The sequence below is a fragment of the Salmo salar genome, chromosome ssa01 (genome assembly GCF_905237065.1).
Source record: "Salmo salar chromosome ssa01, Ssal_v3.1, whole genome shotgun sequence".
Classification (NCBI taxonomy): Eukaryota; Metazoa; Chordata; class Actinopteri; order Salmoniformes; family Salmonidae; genus Salmo; species Salmo salar.
In genome coordinates, this window is record NC_059442.1 from 130,850,972 (window position 1) to 130,869,589 (window position 18,618).

The 18,618-nt window shown below is 46.3% G+C and overlaps 1 protein-coding gene across 4 annotated transcripts in view; it reads left to right on the top strand.

Annotated features, from left to right (window-relative positions):
* Positions 1 to 14,615, top strand: part of LOC106563476 (poly [ADP-ribose] polymerase tankyrase-2) — a 119,344-nt gene extending 104,729 nt beyond the window's left edge. For 2 of the 4 annotated variants that reach the window (XM_014129093.2, XM_014129113.2), the window contains 13 exons: positions 302 to 467; positions 2,069 to 2,288; positions 5,444 to 5,553; positions 6,743 to 6,931; positions 7,190 to 7,562; positions 7,798 to 7,883; positions 9,963 to 10,083; positions 10,704 to 10,801; positions 11,055 to 11,129; positions 11,285 to 11,390; positions 11,519 to 11,705; positions 12,061 to 12,217; positions 12,356 to 14,615. In XM_014129093.2, the coding sequence (XP_013984568.2) occupies positions 302 to 467; positions 2,069 to 2,288; positions 5,444 to 5,553; positions 6,743 to 6,931; positions 7,190 to 7,562; positions 7,798 to 7,883; positions 9,963 to 10,083; positions 10,704 to 10,801; positions 11,055 to 11,129; positions 11,285 to 11,390; positions 11,519 to 11,705; positions 12,061 to 12,217; positions 12,356 to 12,442 (1,975 nt within the window). In that variant the 3' untranslated portion in view covers positions 12,443 to 14,615. The remainder of the gene's footprint in view (positions 1 to 301; positions 468 to 2,068; positions 2,289 to 5,443; positions 5,554 to 6,742; positions 6,932 to 7,189; positions 7,563 to 7,797; positions 7,884 to 9,962; positions 10,084 to 10,703; positions 10,802 to 11,054; positions 11,130 to 11,284; positions 11,391 to 11,518; positions 11,706 to 12,060; positions 12,218 to 12,355) is intronic. The other 2 variants (XM_014129102.2, XM_014129132.2) reach the window with 1 other exon arrangement.
* Positions 14,616 to 18,618: the final 4,003 nt, after the last annotated feature.

The window sequence follows — 18,618 nt, forward strand, 5'->3', positions numbered from 1 at the left end:
TGTAGCCGTCTTGTTTGCTCAGGAATCTATATGTCTGTAAATCACCTTCTGTCTCAGCAGTGATTTCATCTTCTCCGCTCCACCACTCCCCCCAGATAATATAGAATCTCTATCAAAGATGTTATCGCTCTGTTGTGTTTCCTCAGGCTATGTCTCTTATATTAGACCCAAGACATTTCAGAGTAGGGAGAAGCTCATCACTTTCTAACCCTCCCTCCTCTGGGTCTCCCTTTGCTCTCTCCCTTTTTCTCCCTCTCTATCTCTTTCGATCCTCTCTCTCTCCCTCCCCCTCTCTGTGCAGAGGTCTGGTGCCCCTGCACAACGCCTGCTCCTACGGTCACTACGAGGTGGCTGAGTTGCTGGTGAGACACGGGGCGTCGGTGAACGTAGCAGACCTGTGGAAGTTCACCCCTCTCCACGAGGCTGCAGCCAAGGGCAAATATGAGATCTGCAAGCTGCTCCTCAAGGTATGTCCTGCAACTGGGTGTCTAAAACTGAGTTAGTCAGTCCCCTCAGTCTCTGTAGACTGTCACACGCTTTCTCAACCTCTCTCTGTCTCTCTCCCTCTCTCTGTTTTAAGCCCTTTTTTACGGAGAGGTACTGTAGAAAGTCATAACGCTTCAGTATTAGAATTTTACCACATGTTAAAGCCCAGTGGTAGTTATACTGTTGATTACGGGTGAATAGCGGACAGTAACACCACTTGTGTTTTATGGACTTTTTTTCATTAGATCTCCGGTCATGAAAACATCACTCGAGAAGGGTGTTTTAAAGGCGCTTAGAGACGGGCCGCTGTAAGCGGCAAAGGTCTCCTAGACTTCAATGGGGGTAGGGCGGCAAAACGCAATAAGTTTTGCAAGCGGCGTGGTTTGTGCTCCCGTGAGCGGTGCCACTGGCTCGAGCGCCCGTAAGATGAAATTTGGCCGAAGTCTTGAGCGGACATTGCGCATGGTTGACCAATTAGCAGAGTTCATCTTGTCAACCAATCAAGCAATGTTTTAATGACAACATTTGAGCAGACAACAACCGGGACCCCTGGTCTCTACACGCGGTAGGCGGATCTTCTTGCGTTTCAGTTGCTATTTACCATGGCCCGTATGTAAGCACCTTTTTATGGTTTTATTCATCATTATGGTTAAGCAGGTCCAATTGATGTGAGTTCTAAAATCATAAGGACCTCAGAAACATGTGCGTCTGAGCTGTGAGTTGGGGAGTTATTTTTGGTAGCGTTATCTTATAAGACCGCCAAGAGCTGCTGGAACGTGTTACTTCCCACCTCATGGTTAGAGGGACAAGTGTTGCATTGAACTTGATGCACATGATAAGAAATGACGCCGTCACCTCAATGATCAACTGAGACAATTTCTATCTAAAGAGAGCTTGTTAGTTTAGTTTCAGAAGAGGATATTTCAGAACCATTTCAAAATGTCTTCTCGAAGGCACAATGGTCTCACTTTGGCATCTAAGCAGCCATGGATTCACCCACCACCATAACATCTAACTCTGCCTAACTGCAGCAGCCAAGAGCCATACTTCCCTACGTATCTATTTGGACAGTGACGCTAAAATAACAAATGTGGCTCTATACTCCAGCATTTAGGATTTGAGATCAAATGTTTCATTTGACGCGACAGTACAGCATGTCACTTTTTATTTGAGGGTATATTCATACATATCTGTTTTACCGTTTAGAAATGAAAGCACTTTATGTGTCTTGTCTGCCTATTCGAAGATGTCATAAGTATTATGGCAAATTCCCTTACAGGGTATTAAAGTAGTCAAAAAGTTTAGCATTGGGTCCCATATTCCTATCACCCAATGATTACATCAAGCTTGCGACTCTACAAACTCGTTGGATTCATTTGCATTTGTTTGGAGTTATGTTTTTTTCCCAATAGGAACTTTTGATTTGATCTCAAATCCATTTGATCTCAAATCCAAAATGCTGGAGTATAGAGCTAAATGTAAAAATGTAGCTTCACAGTTCAAATACATACAGAAGAGTGTATATTCAGTGCTTTTCCTTAGCAATCCATGACAAGCCTCTCTGCTCTGGTGGTCCCCTCAGCATGGGGCGGACCCGACCAAGAAGAACCGTGACGGCAACACTCCTCTGGACATGGTGAAGGAGGGGGACACGGACATCCAGGACCTACTGAGAGGAGACGCTGCCCTGCTGGACGCTGCGAAGAAGGGCTGTCTGGCCCGCGTCCAGAAACTCTGCAGCCCAGAGAACATCAACTGTAGAGACACACAGGGACGCAACTCCACCCCCCTGCACCTTGCAGGTAAGACTGGCCACCAAGACATAACCATGGGTACATAGATCCATCTAGTTTGACGTCTGTTTCTGAAGTTCTGTTAACAATTATCAATGGTTGTTATACTTGTCAAAAGGGCCAGATTTGATGAATAGCTTAATCAAATCACATTTTATTTGGCACATGCTTCGTAAACAACAGGTGTAGACTAACGGTGAAATGCTTGCTTACGGGTCCTTTTCCCACAATGTGCAGTTAGAGATAAAATATAGAAATTGTGACACAAGGAAAAAATACACGGTGAAATGATGGCAGATACGTTAAGATCAGCGTAAAAAAAAAAAAACACACACAAAATGGTCACGAGCCAATAAGACAGCTCCCATCCACTGCAGCAGTTACATGCCATACCACGTCTAGTGTAAGCTCATGGAAGCCACTGTATTTTCAAGCCAGGCGTAAGTGGGATTCTAGATTCCCGCAGTGTGTGTATATTAGAGGTCGACCGATTAATCGGAATGGCCGATTAATTAGGGCCGATTTCAAGTTTTCATAACAATCGGTAATCAGTATTTCTGGACACCGATTTGCCGATTTTATTTAAAAAAAAATGTCATGAAATTTTTTTCTTTCATCTTTGTTTTCAATATTTTTTCCGCTTTTTGATATTTTTTGTAAAATATTTTTTTTACACCTTTATTTAACTAGGCAAGTCAGTTAAGAACACATTCTTATTTTCAATGACGATCCAGGAACAGTGGGTTAACTGCCATGTTCAGGGGCAGAACGACAGATTTTTACCTTGTCAGCTTGGGGATTCAATCTTGCAAACTTACGGTTAACTAGTCCAACGCTCTAACCACCTGCTTTACATTGCACTCCACGAGGAGCCTGCCTGTTACACGAATGCAGTAAGAAGCCAAGGTAAGTTGCTAGCTAGCATTAAACTTATCTTATAAAAAACAATCAATCATAATCACTAGTTAACTACACATGGTTGACGATGTTACTAGTTTATCTAGCCTGTCCTGCGTTGCATATAATCGATTAGGTGCGCATTCGCGAAAAAGGACTGTCATTGCACCAACGTGTACCTAACCATAAACATCAATGTCTTTCTTAAAATCAATACACAAGTATATATTTTTAGCAGGCAATATTAACCAGGTGAAATTGTGTCACTTCTCTTGCGTTCATTGCACGCAGAGTCAGGGTATATGCAACTGTTTGGGCCGCCTGGCTCGTTGTGAACTAATTTGCCAGAATTCTACGTAATTATGACATAACATTGAATGTTGTGCAATGTAACAGGAATATTTAGACTTAGGGATGCCACCCATTAGATAAAATACGGAACGGTTCCGCATTTCACTGAAAGAAAAAACTTTTTTTTCGAGATGATAGTTTCCGGATCCGACCGTATTTCTGTGTGTTTATTATAATTAAGTCTATGATTTCATAGAGTAGTCTGACTGAGCGGTGGTAGGCACCAGCAGGCTCGTAAGCATTCATTCAAACAGCACTTTCGTGCGTTTTGCCAGCAGCTCTTCGCAATGCTTCAAGCATTGCGCTGTTTATGACTTCAAGCCTATCAACTCCCAAGATTAGGCTGGTGTAACCGATGTGAAATGGCTAGCTAGTTAGCGGGTGCGCGCTAATAGCGTTTAAAACGTCACTCGCTCTGAGACTTGGAGTAGTTGTTCCCCTTGCTCTGCATGGGTAACGCTGCTTCGAGGGTGGCTGTTGTCGATGTGTTCCTGGTTCGAGCCCAGGTAGGAGCGAGGAGAGGGACGGAAGCTATAATGTATTATATTAAGTTAAAATAAGTGTTCATTCAGTATTGTTGTAATTGTCATTATTACAAATACATTTTTAAAAATCGTCCGACTAATCAGTATCGGCTTTTTTTGGTCCTCCAATAATCGGTATCGGCGTTGAAAAATCATAATCGGCCGACCTCTAGTGTATATAGGTCCGAATGGTCATGAGTGTGTGTACCCAGATGGCCAGGACTGTTGGACAAGTCTGCCCTCCCTGTGCCCGCTCAGTTGAGGGGGGACAACAGATGGGTGAGGGTGAACAAACAGTCACAGGAGGCAACCGGGAACGGACCTGGGCTGGGACAACAGTCAACGGCTGACCTGACACAAACCTCACACCACACCATGTGTTTACTACAGTATGGCCTCTCTCTAGGTGGCGGATGATCAGGACAGACGCCCCTCGTCTCATGCGCTCACACACTTTCTACCGCAGCTTGATTTCACAGTTAAATGAGCAACTTTCGACCGCACGGCAGAAATGAAGATGGTGGGGTGTGTGTGTGTGGTGTGATTCAACTGTTTAATTACGTTTACATGCAATACTACCACTTAAACTTAGTGTCTCTAGTCTATCATTCACTTCCATTCTGCTAACTAGAGGTCCGTGCTGCAGTGGAGGTTTCGGAGGTCTTTAGTCTCCATAACACGGCAGCTCAATTATCTCCCCCAGCAGAACGTTAAGTCCAATCAAACACCCTGCTGCTGGGAGAGATGTGTGTGTTTAGTAGTGTGAGAAGTGTGTGTGTGTGTGTGTGTGGGTCTATGTGCCAGACAGACATCTCCCCTCATGTTCACACCGTGAAGAGCTGAGAGGAGCGAGAGACCTAATCTATGAGAATGACTTTGATTAGCTGTCTTCTCATTAAAGTAGCAGTGAGAGAGTCTGAGAGTGTAGGAGACGCACACGCCCAGAGCCGTGTGTGGATCGGCATCGGGCTGCAGCTAATAATGAGTGTTAATTAGATTGGGTCCTGGAGGGGAGTCAACTAGAGGGAACAGTGTGCTCACCGTGCCTCCAACACACCGCTGCGGAACTGATTTCTGGATTTCTGCTCAATTTCTCACACCATAAATTGCTGCAGTGGTATAGGGTCACTTCTCCTTTGAAGCTGAGCTCGTTTGAGACCTTGAAAGAATACTGAGAAGGAGAGAGAGAGGGAGCTAGGGAGAGAGAGAGATACCAGTGTCAGATGGAACACTGAGCCCCATGGTGCCAGAGTAATCCATTTTGCACCCTTTTCCTCGCAAAGGTCTCTGAAAAGTTTTGGCTGACCAAATGAGGCATTCATGGCAATACATATGAGCACATTTCGGTGTCTGCATTAACCCATTGTGTGTTTGCGTCCCCCCCCCCACCAGCTGGCTACAATAACCTGGAGGTAGCAGAGTACCTGCTGGCGCATGGAGCTGATGTCAACGCCCAGGACAAGGGGGGCCTCATCCCCCTCCACAACGCTGCCTCTTATGGGGTGAGTGCCATAATCTCATCCCCCCTCTTCTCCAATCCATGGAGCACAGCCCAAAAAGTGACTATTACTTATAACACCAGTGTGCCAATGACATTTACTGAGCCAATCAGAGCTCCTCTACTCCTGTTCCCCCACACGGCCTCTCTGTGCTCCCTGCTTATACCAAACACTCTGTTGTGTTCCTGAGTGTGACACATTGTGTCGGGCGTGTAAATGTTGTGCTGTAGAGGTCCCTCCAAGGCCGAAGAAGCTCATCAACTTTTCATACAACACTGCGTTTCATCACTCATTTAGTAGGGAAGCACTGCCGTGGCCTATTGAGGGAGGCGCTTTGTGAACACTGGCTGATATGGAGATGATACGGAGAGTGGTCACAGAGGGAGAGAGAGAGAGAGAGAGAGAGAGAGAGAGCGAGCACAGCAGCACTGACAGGAAACACAACCACGGTCTAAATCAAACAAGCAAAATAAATGTCCAAGCCACAACCAAACCCTCTCCCACCCTAAATCAAACACATTCTCAGGGACAAGCCAAAACCAAACCTTCTCCCACCCTAAATCAAACGCATTCTCAGGGACAGCTCTGACCATTGCGACGACACAGATGGGGAAACTTGGACATTTGTTAAGCTAATGGGCAGTCCAAATGGCCGTTGTTTGTGATCTTTATGCCGTTTAGTCCAGTAATAGTGTGTAGGGGCCTGGTGACATGATTGGGCCCAAGCAGGAAGCTCGGAGCAGGCTGTTTTACGTAACAGTCCTGGGATAGCTCTCAGTCCAGTCCAACGCCTGCTACCCTTGGCATGGGTCCTGAGAACTGCTCCTGCTGCACAACTATCTGCCTGTGTGCTGCTCTGACTTCCACTGTGTGGGTGTGGAGTGTGTGCTCCTTAGGCCCATGGGTCAGTTGGCTGCTGGCAGGCCTTGGTTGACCTTGACTGGGCCTGGCCGTCTATATTCCGTAGGGCCACTGTGTGGGTGTGCGTGACAGTGTGTGGTGATGATGAAATGTCAGTGGGCTCGGCTCAACACTGAGATGATTACAGAACACTAGAAACGTCAGACCTTGATAGGGTTTCTAAGTTCTCTCTTTCACTAAGATAAGTCATTGAACTGATTCACTGAAGGATTTGTTTCTTTCGGGTCATTCAGATTTGAGCCTAATGCGTCCCTGTTGTTTCTCCCGCAAGCACGTGGATATAGCTGCTCTCCTGATCAAGCACAACACGTGTGTGAACGCTACAGATAAATGGGCCTTCACTCCGCTCCACGAGGCGGCTCAGAAAGGCCGGACCCAGCTGTGTGCTCTGCTATTGGCCCACGGAGCTGACCCTACAATGAAGAACCAGGAGGGACAGACCCCACTGGACCTGGCTACGGTACACACACGCACACACACACTTGTAATTACCTCCGGTAAATGGCCTCTCACAGAGTCACTCTGCCCTTTAATACTGGAATACACAACCGTAGCTTGTTAGAATTTCCGTCGTGTTCTGATATTGAGAAGTAATTAACTTTAGGCAATTAAGACCTTCCTTCAGATGAATGCGGTAGACGGTTTACTGTGTAAATCAATCAATATGTTTATCATAGTATCCTCATTACATGTCTGTTTCTTGTCCCCTCTGTCTCAGGCTGATGACATCAGAGCGCTGCTGATTGATGCCATGCCTCCAGACGCCCTGCCCAGCTGCTTCAAGCCTCAGGCCACGGTGGTCAGCGCCTCGGTGGTCAGCGCCTCGGTGGTCAGCGCCTCGGTGGTCAGCGCCTCGGTGGTCAGCGCCTCGGTGGTCAGCGGCTCGGTGGGCAGCGGCTCGGTGGGCAGCGGCTCGGTGGGCAGCGGCTCGGTGGGCAGCGCAGCGGACATCTCTCCGGCCTCTACGCCATCCTGCCTGTCTGCAGCCAGCAGCATAGACAACCTGGCCGGTCCCCTCAGTGAGCTCACTGTGGCTGGAGCCACCGGGCCTGCAGACGGAGCCTCCGGGTCCGACAGGAAGGAAGGACAGCGTACGTAACCACTTTCGTCTTTTACATATCACAGATAGAATATAATTAAACTTTGTGTCCAGCCATGGATGGACATTTTCCCTCTGCATCACCATACAAGGTAGGCCATCAATGTAAAAATAAAGACTCCCATAATACGGCCATACGTATGAAAAAGAGTTAGTCTGATTTGTCTGAGTAGACCGTATTTAAGCCGTCATTTGACACGTTGTCTGTTTTGTGTTTTATTCAACAGCCATTCTAGACATGAACATCAGCCAGTTCCTGAAGAGCTTGGGGTTGGAGCACCTACGCGACATCTTCCAGAGGGAACAGGTAAATGCACGTATCCTAGTGGTCCCTGTACAAGCCAATCACTTTTACTGTTGCCCGTTCATACACCTCCGTCACTCACAAGTCTAAAAAGCTCAACTCTCAATCAGTCTGTCATTCGTGCCGCTCTGTCTGCAGCTGGCCTTTTTACTGGCCCTTCAGATCGTCAGTCAGTCAGTCGTATTACTTGCCTCCTTATGCATAGACAGATCATCTCAGACAGGCTGAAATCAGACTTCACTGTGCTGCATGGCCAGACACTATGAAATTTCCCTCATGCTGCAGAGCACATTGTGCTCTCTCTCTCTCTCTCTCTCTCTCTCTCTCCCTGTCTCTCTCTCTCTCTCTCTCTCTCTCTCTCTCCCTCCCCCTGTCTCTCTCCCTTTCTCTCTCTCTCTCTCTCTCTCTCTCTCTCTCTCTCTCTCTCTCTCTCTCTCTCTCTCTCTCTCTCTCTCTCTCTCTCTCTCTCTCCCTCCCCCTGTCTCTCTCTCTCCCTGTCTCTTTCTGTGTCTGCAGCAGCTCAAAGTGCACCGTGTCTCCGGCAGGGTAGTTTAGACTGACCTCTTCATCCCACCACTGATTGATTTTAGGGGGATGTTGGGTTCCACGCTGAGCGGCGTGTGGTGTTAGGGGGGTGCGGGACGACATGTCAGGTGAAATCAGGCTGGGGACATGGTAGCCGTGCTGGAACAGAGAGGGATCTCATTTGCACATAGATGAGCAGAGGGATCCCTGCAGCGAGGGAACGGGAGCGAGGAGGGAGGTCAGGAGAGGAGAGCAAATCAGACCTTACTCAACCTTCCTGTCTCTCCTAAAGACAAGTTCAGAATCAGAGCAGCCAGGCCAGGAAAGGAAAGAAAGAAGTTACATGAAGGAAGGGGTTCACAGCTAAAGGAAAAGGTTTGTCTTTCAGATGTAGAGAAGCTTATGAGATGAAAGTGGAGTGGTTTGTTCTCGTACCAGATTGGTTTTTGGTTCCTCACCATTATCACTGCATTACAGATTCCGCTCCAGCTGTTGAGTGTTTTGTTCTATATTTTTATTTTGTTTTATTTTTAATCCCAGCCCCCGTCCCGCAGTTGGCCTTTTGGTAGGCCGTCATTAGAAATAAGAATTTGTTCTTAACTGACTTGCCTAGTTAATTAAATAAAGGTTAAATAACATATGATCACAAGCCTGTCCTCCCCAATTAAGGTGACACCAACCTCCTGTGCTGCATTATCACATCTGTATGTGAGTCAAACGTGGGGCGTTCCTTTTCCTGATTGATTAGACAGGGCCAGCGGCCCGGGTGTCAGTGTGTGACAGACCTGTCTTACTTGTGAAGGATAGCCAAGGAGGGGGCTATTTGAGATTGGGAGTGTCAGAGAGAGAAGAGGTGATTCAGCCTTAGAGGATATATGCTCAGGGAATAGAAATTATGAAGTGTCCCCCACACACAGTCACTAACCTACCCCACACTCACACCACGGCCTCTTCATAGTCTCTCTATATTACACTCTCTCTATGTGATTGTGTGAGCGTTTGTTTGTCCATATCTGAAGGTTTGTTTTTGGTGAGTAGACTAGATGATGCTGTGATGAGGATTCTCCAGTGTTGTTGATCAGTGAATATGCATTTGAGTAGTGAGTTACCCATTTAAACACCTCTCTTCTCCTCAACCACTGGCTAAGTTTATCCCCTCAGTGGCTGGAGAGATTTTACACAACTCCCTGCACTGGCCGGATGAGTGAGGGTTTACACAGACTGAGAGCGAGAGAGATGGCTCTAAACCGTATCTTGTCATATCTTGGTAGAAATGGGTCATTGTAGGCTGCAGGGCTAGAAATGGTGGCCTGCAAGTACATTTAACCAGAGAACTAAGATAAATCTAAGATTTTTTTGGAATTTGTTGATATTCTTCATTCCAAATGTCACATTATTTGTAGCGGTCTGTGACTTGCTATTCTCTGCACTGTCACTGTCTCTTGGTTCTAATGATATTATGATTGGATGCATTTTTTTGGAGAGCCACTCCGATTTGCTGTGTTTAGGATGCTCTGTCTCTGCTCATGTTTTTGATTGGCTGATTGTTCTGTTTCCGTGCAGATTACGCTGGATGTCCTGGCCGATATGGGCCACGAGGAGCTGAAGGAGATTGGGATCAACGCCTACGGTCACCGCCACAAACTCATCAAAGGCATGGAGAGACTCCTGGGAGGACAGCAAGGTCAGAGAGCCAGATCTCAGCCAAGATACTGCCAGCCGGATCGTTTTCCATTCATCTCTTATTGATTTAATATTTAACAACTCTCTTATACAGTATATAGTGGCTTAATTAAAGGCTTAATCGCGAGAGTTTAAGGTTTTTTAGCTGGACTGTTTAACGTCTTTTGAAGTAATACGACACATGCACACTGCTGCTAACCCATACCCTATTTCTCTCAGTACAGCCTGCTACTCAGAGGACACCACCTTCAGCTCTGTGTTATTGTGGTTTCTCGTGGAGTTCGACAAATGTATTGAAGTGTCACTCCACTATGACGCAGTAATACAAAAGACAGATTTTTACAAATATTTTGAAACCACATCGTGGACCACTCAAATTGAGTTGTGAGACACTGAATACAAACATAGTCAAACATGGGCCAGGCGTCGTCTATACTACACTACTACACTACATCTTCTATGTATGCATAAAACAAGTACAGTGGACAAAAGGACAATTAGGCAATTTATAAAGAAACGTCTTCATTGGAGGATAAGGTAGCGGGCATTTACATTGTTGCCTGATACAATTTCACATGATTAATTATTGTCATATGCCGTGTTGTTGTCCCTCTGCTCCAGGTGCTAACCCGTACCTGACGTTCCACTGTGCCAGTCAGGGCACGGTGCTCATAGACCTGGCCACCGACGATAAGGAGTTCCAGTCTGTTGAGGAGGAGGTATGTGCTATACTATAGCTCTCCTCTACCATGTAAACACTGCAGACATAGCTCTGATTTGGTCCAGGGGCTACTTGCTCAGTCGGCAGCGCAACGACGTAGATCATTTCCTCAATCAAGTGGACAATCGAAAACAGGCCTTCGTTCAATTAGATTCGATCAGTGTTAGAAGTGGACAAGGTAGACTTAGGAGGAGTAAGGACATCGGACCAAAAGCTCTGTCATGACAGCTCTGTCTTTACCGTCCTCACAGTTGCAAAGTACGATCCGAGAGCACCAGGACGGGGGCAACGCAGGTGGGGTCTTCAGCAGGTACAACATCCTAAAGGTGAGTCGTAGGCGTCTGGAGAGGAGACGACCTCCCCAAAGCCCTATTCCTCCTCACTAAAACACCTCTCTAATAACACTGGTAATAAGACTGGAAGATTTGAGCACGTGGGCAGTTCTGTTGAGTCTGACTGTGTGCGCTCTGTCCGTCTGTAGATCCAGAAGGTGGTGAATAAGAAGTTGAGGGAGAGGTACTCGCACAGACAGAAAGAGATCGCTGACGAAAACCACAACCACCACAACGAGCGCATGCTCTTCCACGGTAGTTTTTCATTTACCCAGTACCTCTACCATTTACCTATCATTTCTGTTGAAGAGAGACAATTCTCTTACAACTTTTGTTTCTGAATGAGGGTTGTCCCCCCCCCCCCCCACCCCTTCCTCTGCCAGGCTCTCCATTCATCAACGCCATCATCCATAAGGGTTTTGACGAGCGGCATGCCTACATCGGGGGCATGTTCGGCGCAGGCATCTATTTCGCAGAGAACTCCTCCAAGAGTAACCAGTACGTGTACGGGATAGGAGGGGGCACGGGCTGCCCCACTCACAAAGACCGCTCCTGCTATGTCTGCCACAGGTTAGACTCAATCCAGACGTTCCTTAATGATGTGTGATGTCTAGCCTCTACTGCAAGCAGAGGCTGTGTGTATGCTGCTGTTTTCTAATCCATCTGGTGTTGCAGCCAGTGGTATGTGCTGTTCTGATTTGTGTGTGTGTGTGTGTGTGTGTGTGTGTGTGTGTGTGTGTGTGTGTGTGTGTGTGTGTGTGTGTGTGTGTGTGTGTGTGTGTGTGTGTGTGTGTGTGTGTGTGTGTGTGTTATGAATGATCTGAAGTTGTGTGTAATGTTCTGGCGTCTGTTAAGTTGTTTATTACAGGCAGGTATGTGTTTTGTTCTAATGTGTGTGTGTGTGTTGGGTTGTTGTGTGTTGCAGGCAGTTGTTGTTCTGCAGGGTGACCCTGGGTAAGTCCTTCCTCCAGTTCAGTGCCATGAAAATGGCCCACGCCCCCCCTGGACACCACTCTGTGATTGGCCGGCCCAGCGTCAATGGACTGGCCTACGCAGAGTACGTAATCTACAGAGGAGAACAGGTCGGTCTAACACGCACACACACCTTTCACAAGAGCCACGGTTCCACAGTGCAAAAAAGCACATACTGTAGATGTGTTGAGAGTGTATGGTTGGTGTTTATAATGACAATGACTGTCCTCTCCCACTGTATTCCTCAGGCGTACCCAGAGTACCTAATCACGTATCAGATCCTGAAGCCAGAGAGCACACCCTCATCCACAGCCGGAGAAGAACAGAAGTCCTAGTCCAGACGGAACCAGACCAACTCACACCCACCTTTACTGGGAAAGAACCAACCACAGAGACTCTTACCAGAAACACTTCACACATTCTGGGCTGAGCCGGGACAAACCCCAGGCCCTTAACTCAACTCTACACCAATGGAAAGATTTCTTTCCTCCACTTGTTTTTTGTTGTTCCATTTCACTATAAATGACCACTTTCTCACAACCACCACCCATTTATTCTTTCCTCATCCTACTTCAGTGTTTACATGAAAATGTTGCCTTCCCGGGGAATCGTCTCTCGAGTCATGTTGTCGCCCCCTAGTGCCCATCTCCAGGTCTCTCGCTCATGGTTGCCCTTTGTGATTGTTTTCACTGGTTAAGGCCAAATAGAGAGAACCAAGTGGATAAGGGTTAGGTCAGACATTGCGACTCAAAGCTCATTGGTTAGTAGTTAAGGTTAGAGATGGGGACTCGCAGCTCATTGATAAGCAGTTAGGGTCTGAGATGAGGACCCATGCCAGTCTGCCTTTACCTGAGTGTTAGCAGCCCTAATGAAGCCTGGCAGAGGCTCCTCTACCTATCCCTCAGACAGGGGCAGAGATTAGGGTGGGTGTAGTAGTGCATATACTAGCCTCGCTCCAAGCCCTGTGTCTTCAACAAGCCTGGCAAGGGAAGCTGCAGTATACAGACCCCGGACACAGATCATGTGTTACTATAAAGACAACCAATGACCTCACCCTTTCCTTTCCAGCACACTAATCATTTAAGCAAAACAACTCAAAAGCATTAGACCTCATTTATGATATTAGCTCTGTATTATTTAGTGATATTTTCATGTTGGTTTTACGTTATTGTTTTGACTTTGTTTTTGGAGATGTGTACACTATAATGGGACCATGTCAAAACGGGGACCTGCCGGTTTTTGACCCCTTTCTGATTTAAAAAAAAGTTGAGATGATATATAATATCCCTCTCTGGGACTATTAAGGGTTTTCTCTCCATTCCCGGATTTGATGGAACATCCTCTAAAAGGTTTCAGATTGGGAACAAAAAGCAGGTGGGATTGAGACTCGAATGGAGTTATGTGAGAAAGTACAGCGAGCTATCACACCTGTATTACTCTTATAATTACTATTATTTGTATTATTATAACATTACTTTGCACAAGAAAACACTGAACATCGGACTTTTCATGACCATTGCCCATCCAGTCAAGCTCATCTTTTAATGGATTTGCACTTTTTAACGGGAATGATTTTTAAGTTATTTGAAAATTGATTGAAAATAACGACGAAAAAAAGATGTACAGTGTGTAGCAGACGATGCCTTTGTAAAGCTCACCATGTTGTTAACGGATGAAGAGTGGGCTGTATTAGTACTGTAAATTAAGTGGGGGTTTTTGTGGATCTTTTATGCTTTGGGTTTTTTCTGGGATAAAATAGATTTTTTTAGTTGAGTGAGTTGCTCAATTGTACCCTCTTAAGATTGTACCTGTATGAACTGTTTGCAGCTGTGTTTTCATCTTTTCTTAGTCACTATTTGCCATATTCATCCCTCTGCTCTTTGTCCTCTTTCTGAGGCGTAAACAATAACTTTTCTTACTTCCTGCTGGATTTGTCTACCGTCCTCTGGGAAATAGCAATTGGAAGCAACAGAAGTAGTAGTGGCTGATTTGAATTGAAAGACAGTGTCTCGGTCTCCTCTCACTAGCTGGCCTCTATCTGCATCTTGCTGCTGTGGTACTGTGCTTTCCCTATTGTTTCCACTGCTAGGATCACTAGTCCTCCATAACTGCCTGTGCTTTGACCGGAATGTTAACGCATCTGTTACTACAACCTGGAGTGGTTCCCAAATGGCATCCTGTGTCCCTAATGGCATCCTAAACCCAATATAGTACACTACTTTTGACCAGTGCCTTTTTGGTCAAAGGTTATGCACTATATAGGGAATAGGGTGCCATTTGGGATGGAACCATGGTCTCAATCTCCACTCCGCGTTCCTTCAGACCAACAGCACCTGGAGAGAGCCTCGCTGCCTATACCTACTTCCTACTACAGGTATCTTATTTCATCACTGGTTAATTTTGTTTTCCTGGTGCTGAAAGATCCTGCAATGACCCACTCACAGCTGATCTGCAGACTAATGTAACACTCCTCAGTGTTGTAAAGTCTTAATAAAGTACATAACTTCACATCCGACCAATGCCTATTCACTGAAGATTGTTTGGTCTTAATGTTAGACTTTGAATGGCTTTTGTTGAAGTTAAATGCACAGCATATAACTGTCCTGCTTAAGGAGCAGGGCCTTGTATTGGCTACACTACATACTGTACAGGACATTCATGGAAATGTCTAGAGGAAAAATTCATTAGACACTGAAACGGTATTGTCCATGCTATGCATTCCTGTAGAGGGTAAAATTCACAAGACACTAAATCCGTATTGTCCATGCTATGCATTCCTGTAGAGGGTAAAATTCACAAGACACTAAATCCGTATTGTCCATGCTATGCATTCCTGTAGAGGGTAAAATTCACAAGACACTAAATCCGTATTGTCCATGCTATGCATTCCTGGAGAGGGTAAAATTCACTAGACACTGAAACAGTATTGTCCATGCTTTGCATTCCTGTAGAGGGTAATTGATTTCCTGCAAAGTGGGGGAGATGAATAGGTGTGAGGACAGAGTTGACCATTACCTCAGCGATCCCATGCAGGAAAAGACGGATGTTTAATCAATCCTCTCATTCAGAAGGCCCATTAGAAATCAGTTGGTCAAGCCAAGCAATCTATCCTCCTGTTTGTCACACAGAGCTAAATTGTTTTCTCTGCTGGATGACGTGGATGGACCTAGAGCTTGTATGATGATGTGTTTATTATGCATAGTGTATAGGCCTATACATATATGGAGGGGATATGCTCACAGGCCACCCCCAGGTGGTGAATGTAGGAAACAACACCTCCACTTCACTGATCCTCAACACTGGGGCCCCACAAGGGTGCGTGCTCAGCCCCCTCCTGTACTCCCTGTTCAGCCATGACTGCGTGTCCAAGCACGCCTCCAACTCAATCATCAAGTTTGCAGACGACACAACAGTAGTAGGCTTGATTACCAACAATGACGAGACAGCCGACAGGGAGGAGGTGAGGGCCCTGGTGGAGTGGTGCCAGGAAAATAACCTCTCCCTCAACATCAACAAAACAAAGGAGATGATCGTGGACTCCAGGAAACAGCAGAGGGAGCACCCACCTATCCACATCGACGAGACCGCAGTGGAGAAGGTTGAAAGCTTCCAAGTTCCTCGCGTACACATCACTGACAAACTGAAATGGTCCACCCACACAGACAGTGTGGTGAAGCAGGTGCAACAGGAGGCACCTTCTTCACCACACTTCACAAACACAGATTTGTGTGTTTTGGGTATGTTGTGAAATTGTTAGATATTACTGCGCTGTCGGAGCTAGAAACACAAGCATTTCGCTAAACACGTATGTGACCATTAAAATTTGATTTGATTTTGAGCTCCAGGTTCGTCGCCCATCATGTCATCATTATAGCCAACAAACTCCTACAATGTGATTTAGAGGCGAAGCTAGAAGTGAAGAAACCCCACTAGATCACCTTTACTCCACACACAGAGACGCATACAAAGCTCGCCCTCCATTTGGCAAATCTGACCATAACTCTATTCTTCTGATTCCTGCTTAGAAGCCAAAACTCAAACAGGAAGTACCAATGACGCTCTCAATATGGAAGTGGTTAGATGAAGCGGATGCTAAGCTAAAGGACTGTTTCGCTAGCACAGACTGGAATATGTTATGGGATTCAAATGATGACATTGAGGAGTTTACCACATCAGTCACCAGCTTCATTAACAAGTGCATCAACGTCGTCTCCACAGTGACCGTACGGTCATATCCCAACTAGAAGCCATACATTACAGGCAACATCTGCACTGAGCTAAAGGCTGGAGCTGTCGCATTCAAGGAGCGGGGCATTAATCCGGCCACTTATAAGAAATCCTGCTATGCCCTCTGATGAACCATCAAATGGGCAGAGCACCAATACAGGACTAAGATTGAATCCTACTATACTGGCTCCGACGCTCGTCGGTTGTGGCAGGGCTTGCAACCTATCATGGAATACAAAAGGAAACCCATCCATGAGCTGTCCAGTGACGCAAGCCAACCTTTTAAATACTATATGCTCTCTTTGAGGCTAGCAACACTAAACCATGCTTGAGAGCACCAGCTGTTCCGGATGACTGTGTGATCATGCTCTCCATGGCCGATGTGAGTAAGACCTGTAAACAGGTTAACATGCACAAGGCCGCAGAGCCAGATTGATTACCAGGACGCGTACTCAGAGCATGTACTGACCAGCTGGCATGTCTTCACTGACATTTTCAACCTCTACCTGACCTTGTCAGTAATAGCTACATGTTTTCAAGCAGACCACCGCAGTCCCTGTGCCCAAGAACGCCAAGGTAACCTGTCTAAATTGCACTGTAGCACTCACATGAAATGCTATGAAAGGCTGGTCATGGCTCACATCAACAACATCATCCCAGACAACCTGGACCCACTCCAATTCGCATTCCGCCACAACAGATCCACAGCTGACACAATCTCTAATGCACTCCACACTGCCCTTTCCCACCAGGAAATAGGAACACCTACGTTAGAATGCTGTTTATTGACTACAGCTCAGCATTCAACACCATAGTGCCCTCAAAGCTCATCAATAAGCTAAGGACCCTGGGATTAAGTACCTCCCTCTGCAACTGGATCCTGGGCTTCCCCAGCTGACCCAAGGTGGTGAGGGTAGGCAACAACACATCTGCCACGCTGACCCTCAACACGGGGGCCCCCCAGGGGTGCGTGCTTATCCCCTCCTGTACTCCCTGTTCACCCCACGAGCACTGCTCCGTGATCCGTGATCCGACCGCTCAACTCCGCTCACATACTCTGGTGGCCGCGCACGACTCCAACATCATCATTACATTTGCAGATGACATGGTGGTAATGCCTGATCACTGACGACGATGAGATGGCCTACAAGGAGGAGGTCAGAGACCTGGCAGTGTGGTGCCAAGACAACAACCTCTCCCTCAACATCAGCAAGACAAAGGAGCTGATTGTGGATTACAGGAAATGGAGGGCCGAGCACGCCCCCATTCACATCAACAGGGCTGTAGTGAAGCAGGTCGAGACCTTCAAGTTTCTTTCAGTCCACATCACTGAGGAATTATCATGGTCCACACACACCAACACATTCTTGAAGAGGGCACGACAACGCCTCTTCCCCCTCAGGAGGCTGAAAAGATTTGGCATGGGCCCTCAGATCCTCAAAAAGTTATACAGCTGCATCATTGAGAGCATCTTGACTGGCTGCATCACAGCTTGGTTTGGCAACTACTTGGAATCCGACCGCAAGGTGCTACTGAGGGTAGTGCGTACGGCACAGAAATCACTGGGGCCGAGCTCCCTGCCATCCATAACTTCTATACCAGGCGGTGTCAGAATTGTCAGATACTTGCCACCCAAGTCATACTGTTCTCTCTGCTACCACACGCAAATGGTACCAATGCACCAAGTCCGGAAGCAAGAGGACCCTGAACAGCTTCTAACCCCAAGCCATAAGACTGCTAAATAGTTAGTTAAATATACTGAACAAAAATGTAAACGCAACCATTTCAAAGATTACACTGAGTTACAGTTTATGTAAAGAAATCAGTCAATTGAAATAAATAAAATAAGACCTAACCTATGGATTTCAGCTGATTGGGCAGGGGTGGTGGGGATGTTCTACTAAACTAACATATGGAATTGTTTTTAGATGGTCATACCATGGATATTTTAGCTATTTGATTTGGAATTCTAAGACCCCTTTAGGTATGAAAAAAATATTGAATTTGGCCTACTACTGTAGCCCATAGAAATGCATTGAATAACACATTAATAAATGGCAAAAATGACAGTCAAAAAATAAATCATAAGGAATAAGGTTTTAAGGTCCTATATCTAGGAGATATAAGAATGCTCAGGAAATGCATACAGTATATACAGCTCCCAAGTGGCGCAGCAGTCTAAGGCACTACATCTCAGTGCTAGAGGCGTCTCTACAGACCCTAGTTCGATTCCAGGCTGTATCACAACCGGCTGTGATTGGGAGTCCCATAAGACAGCGCACAA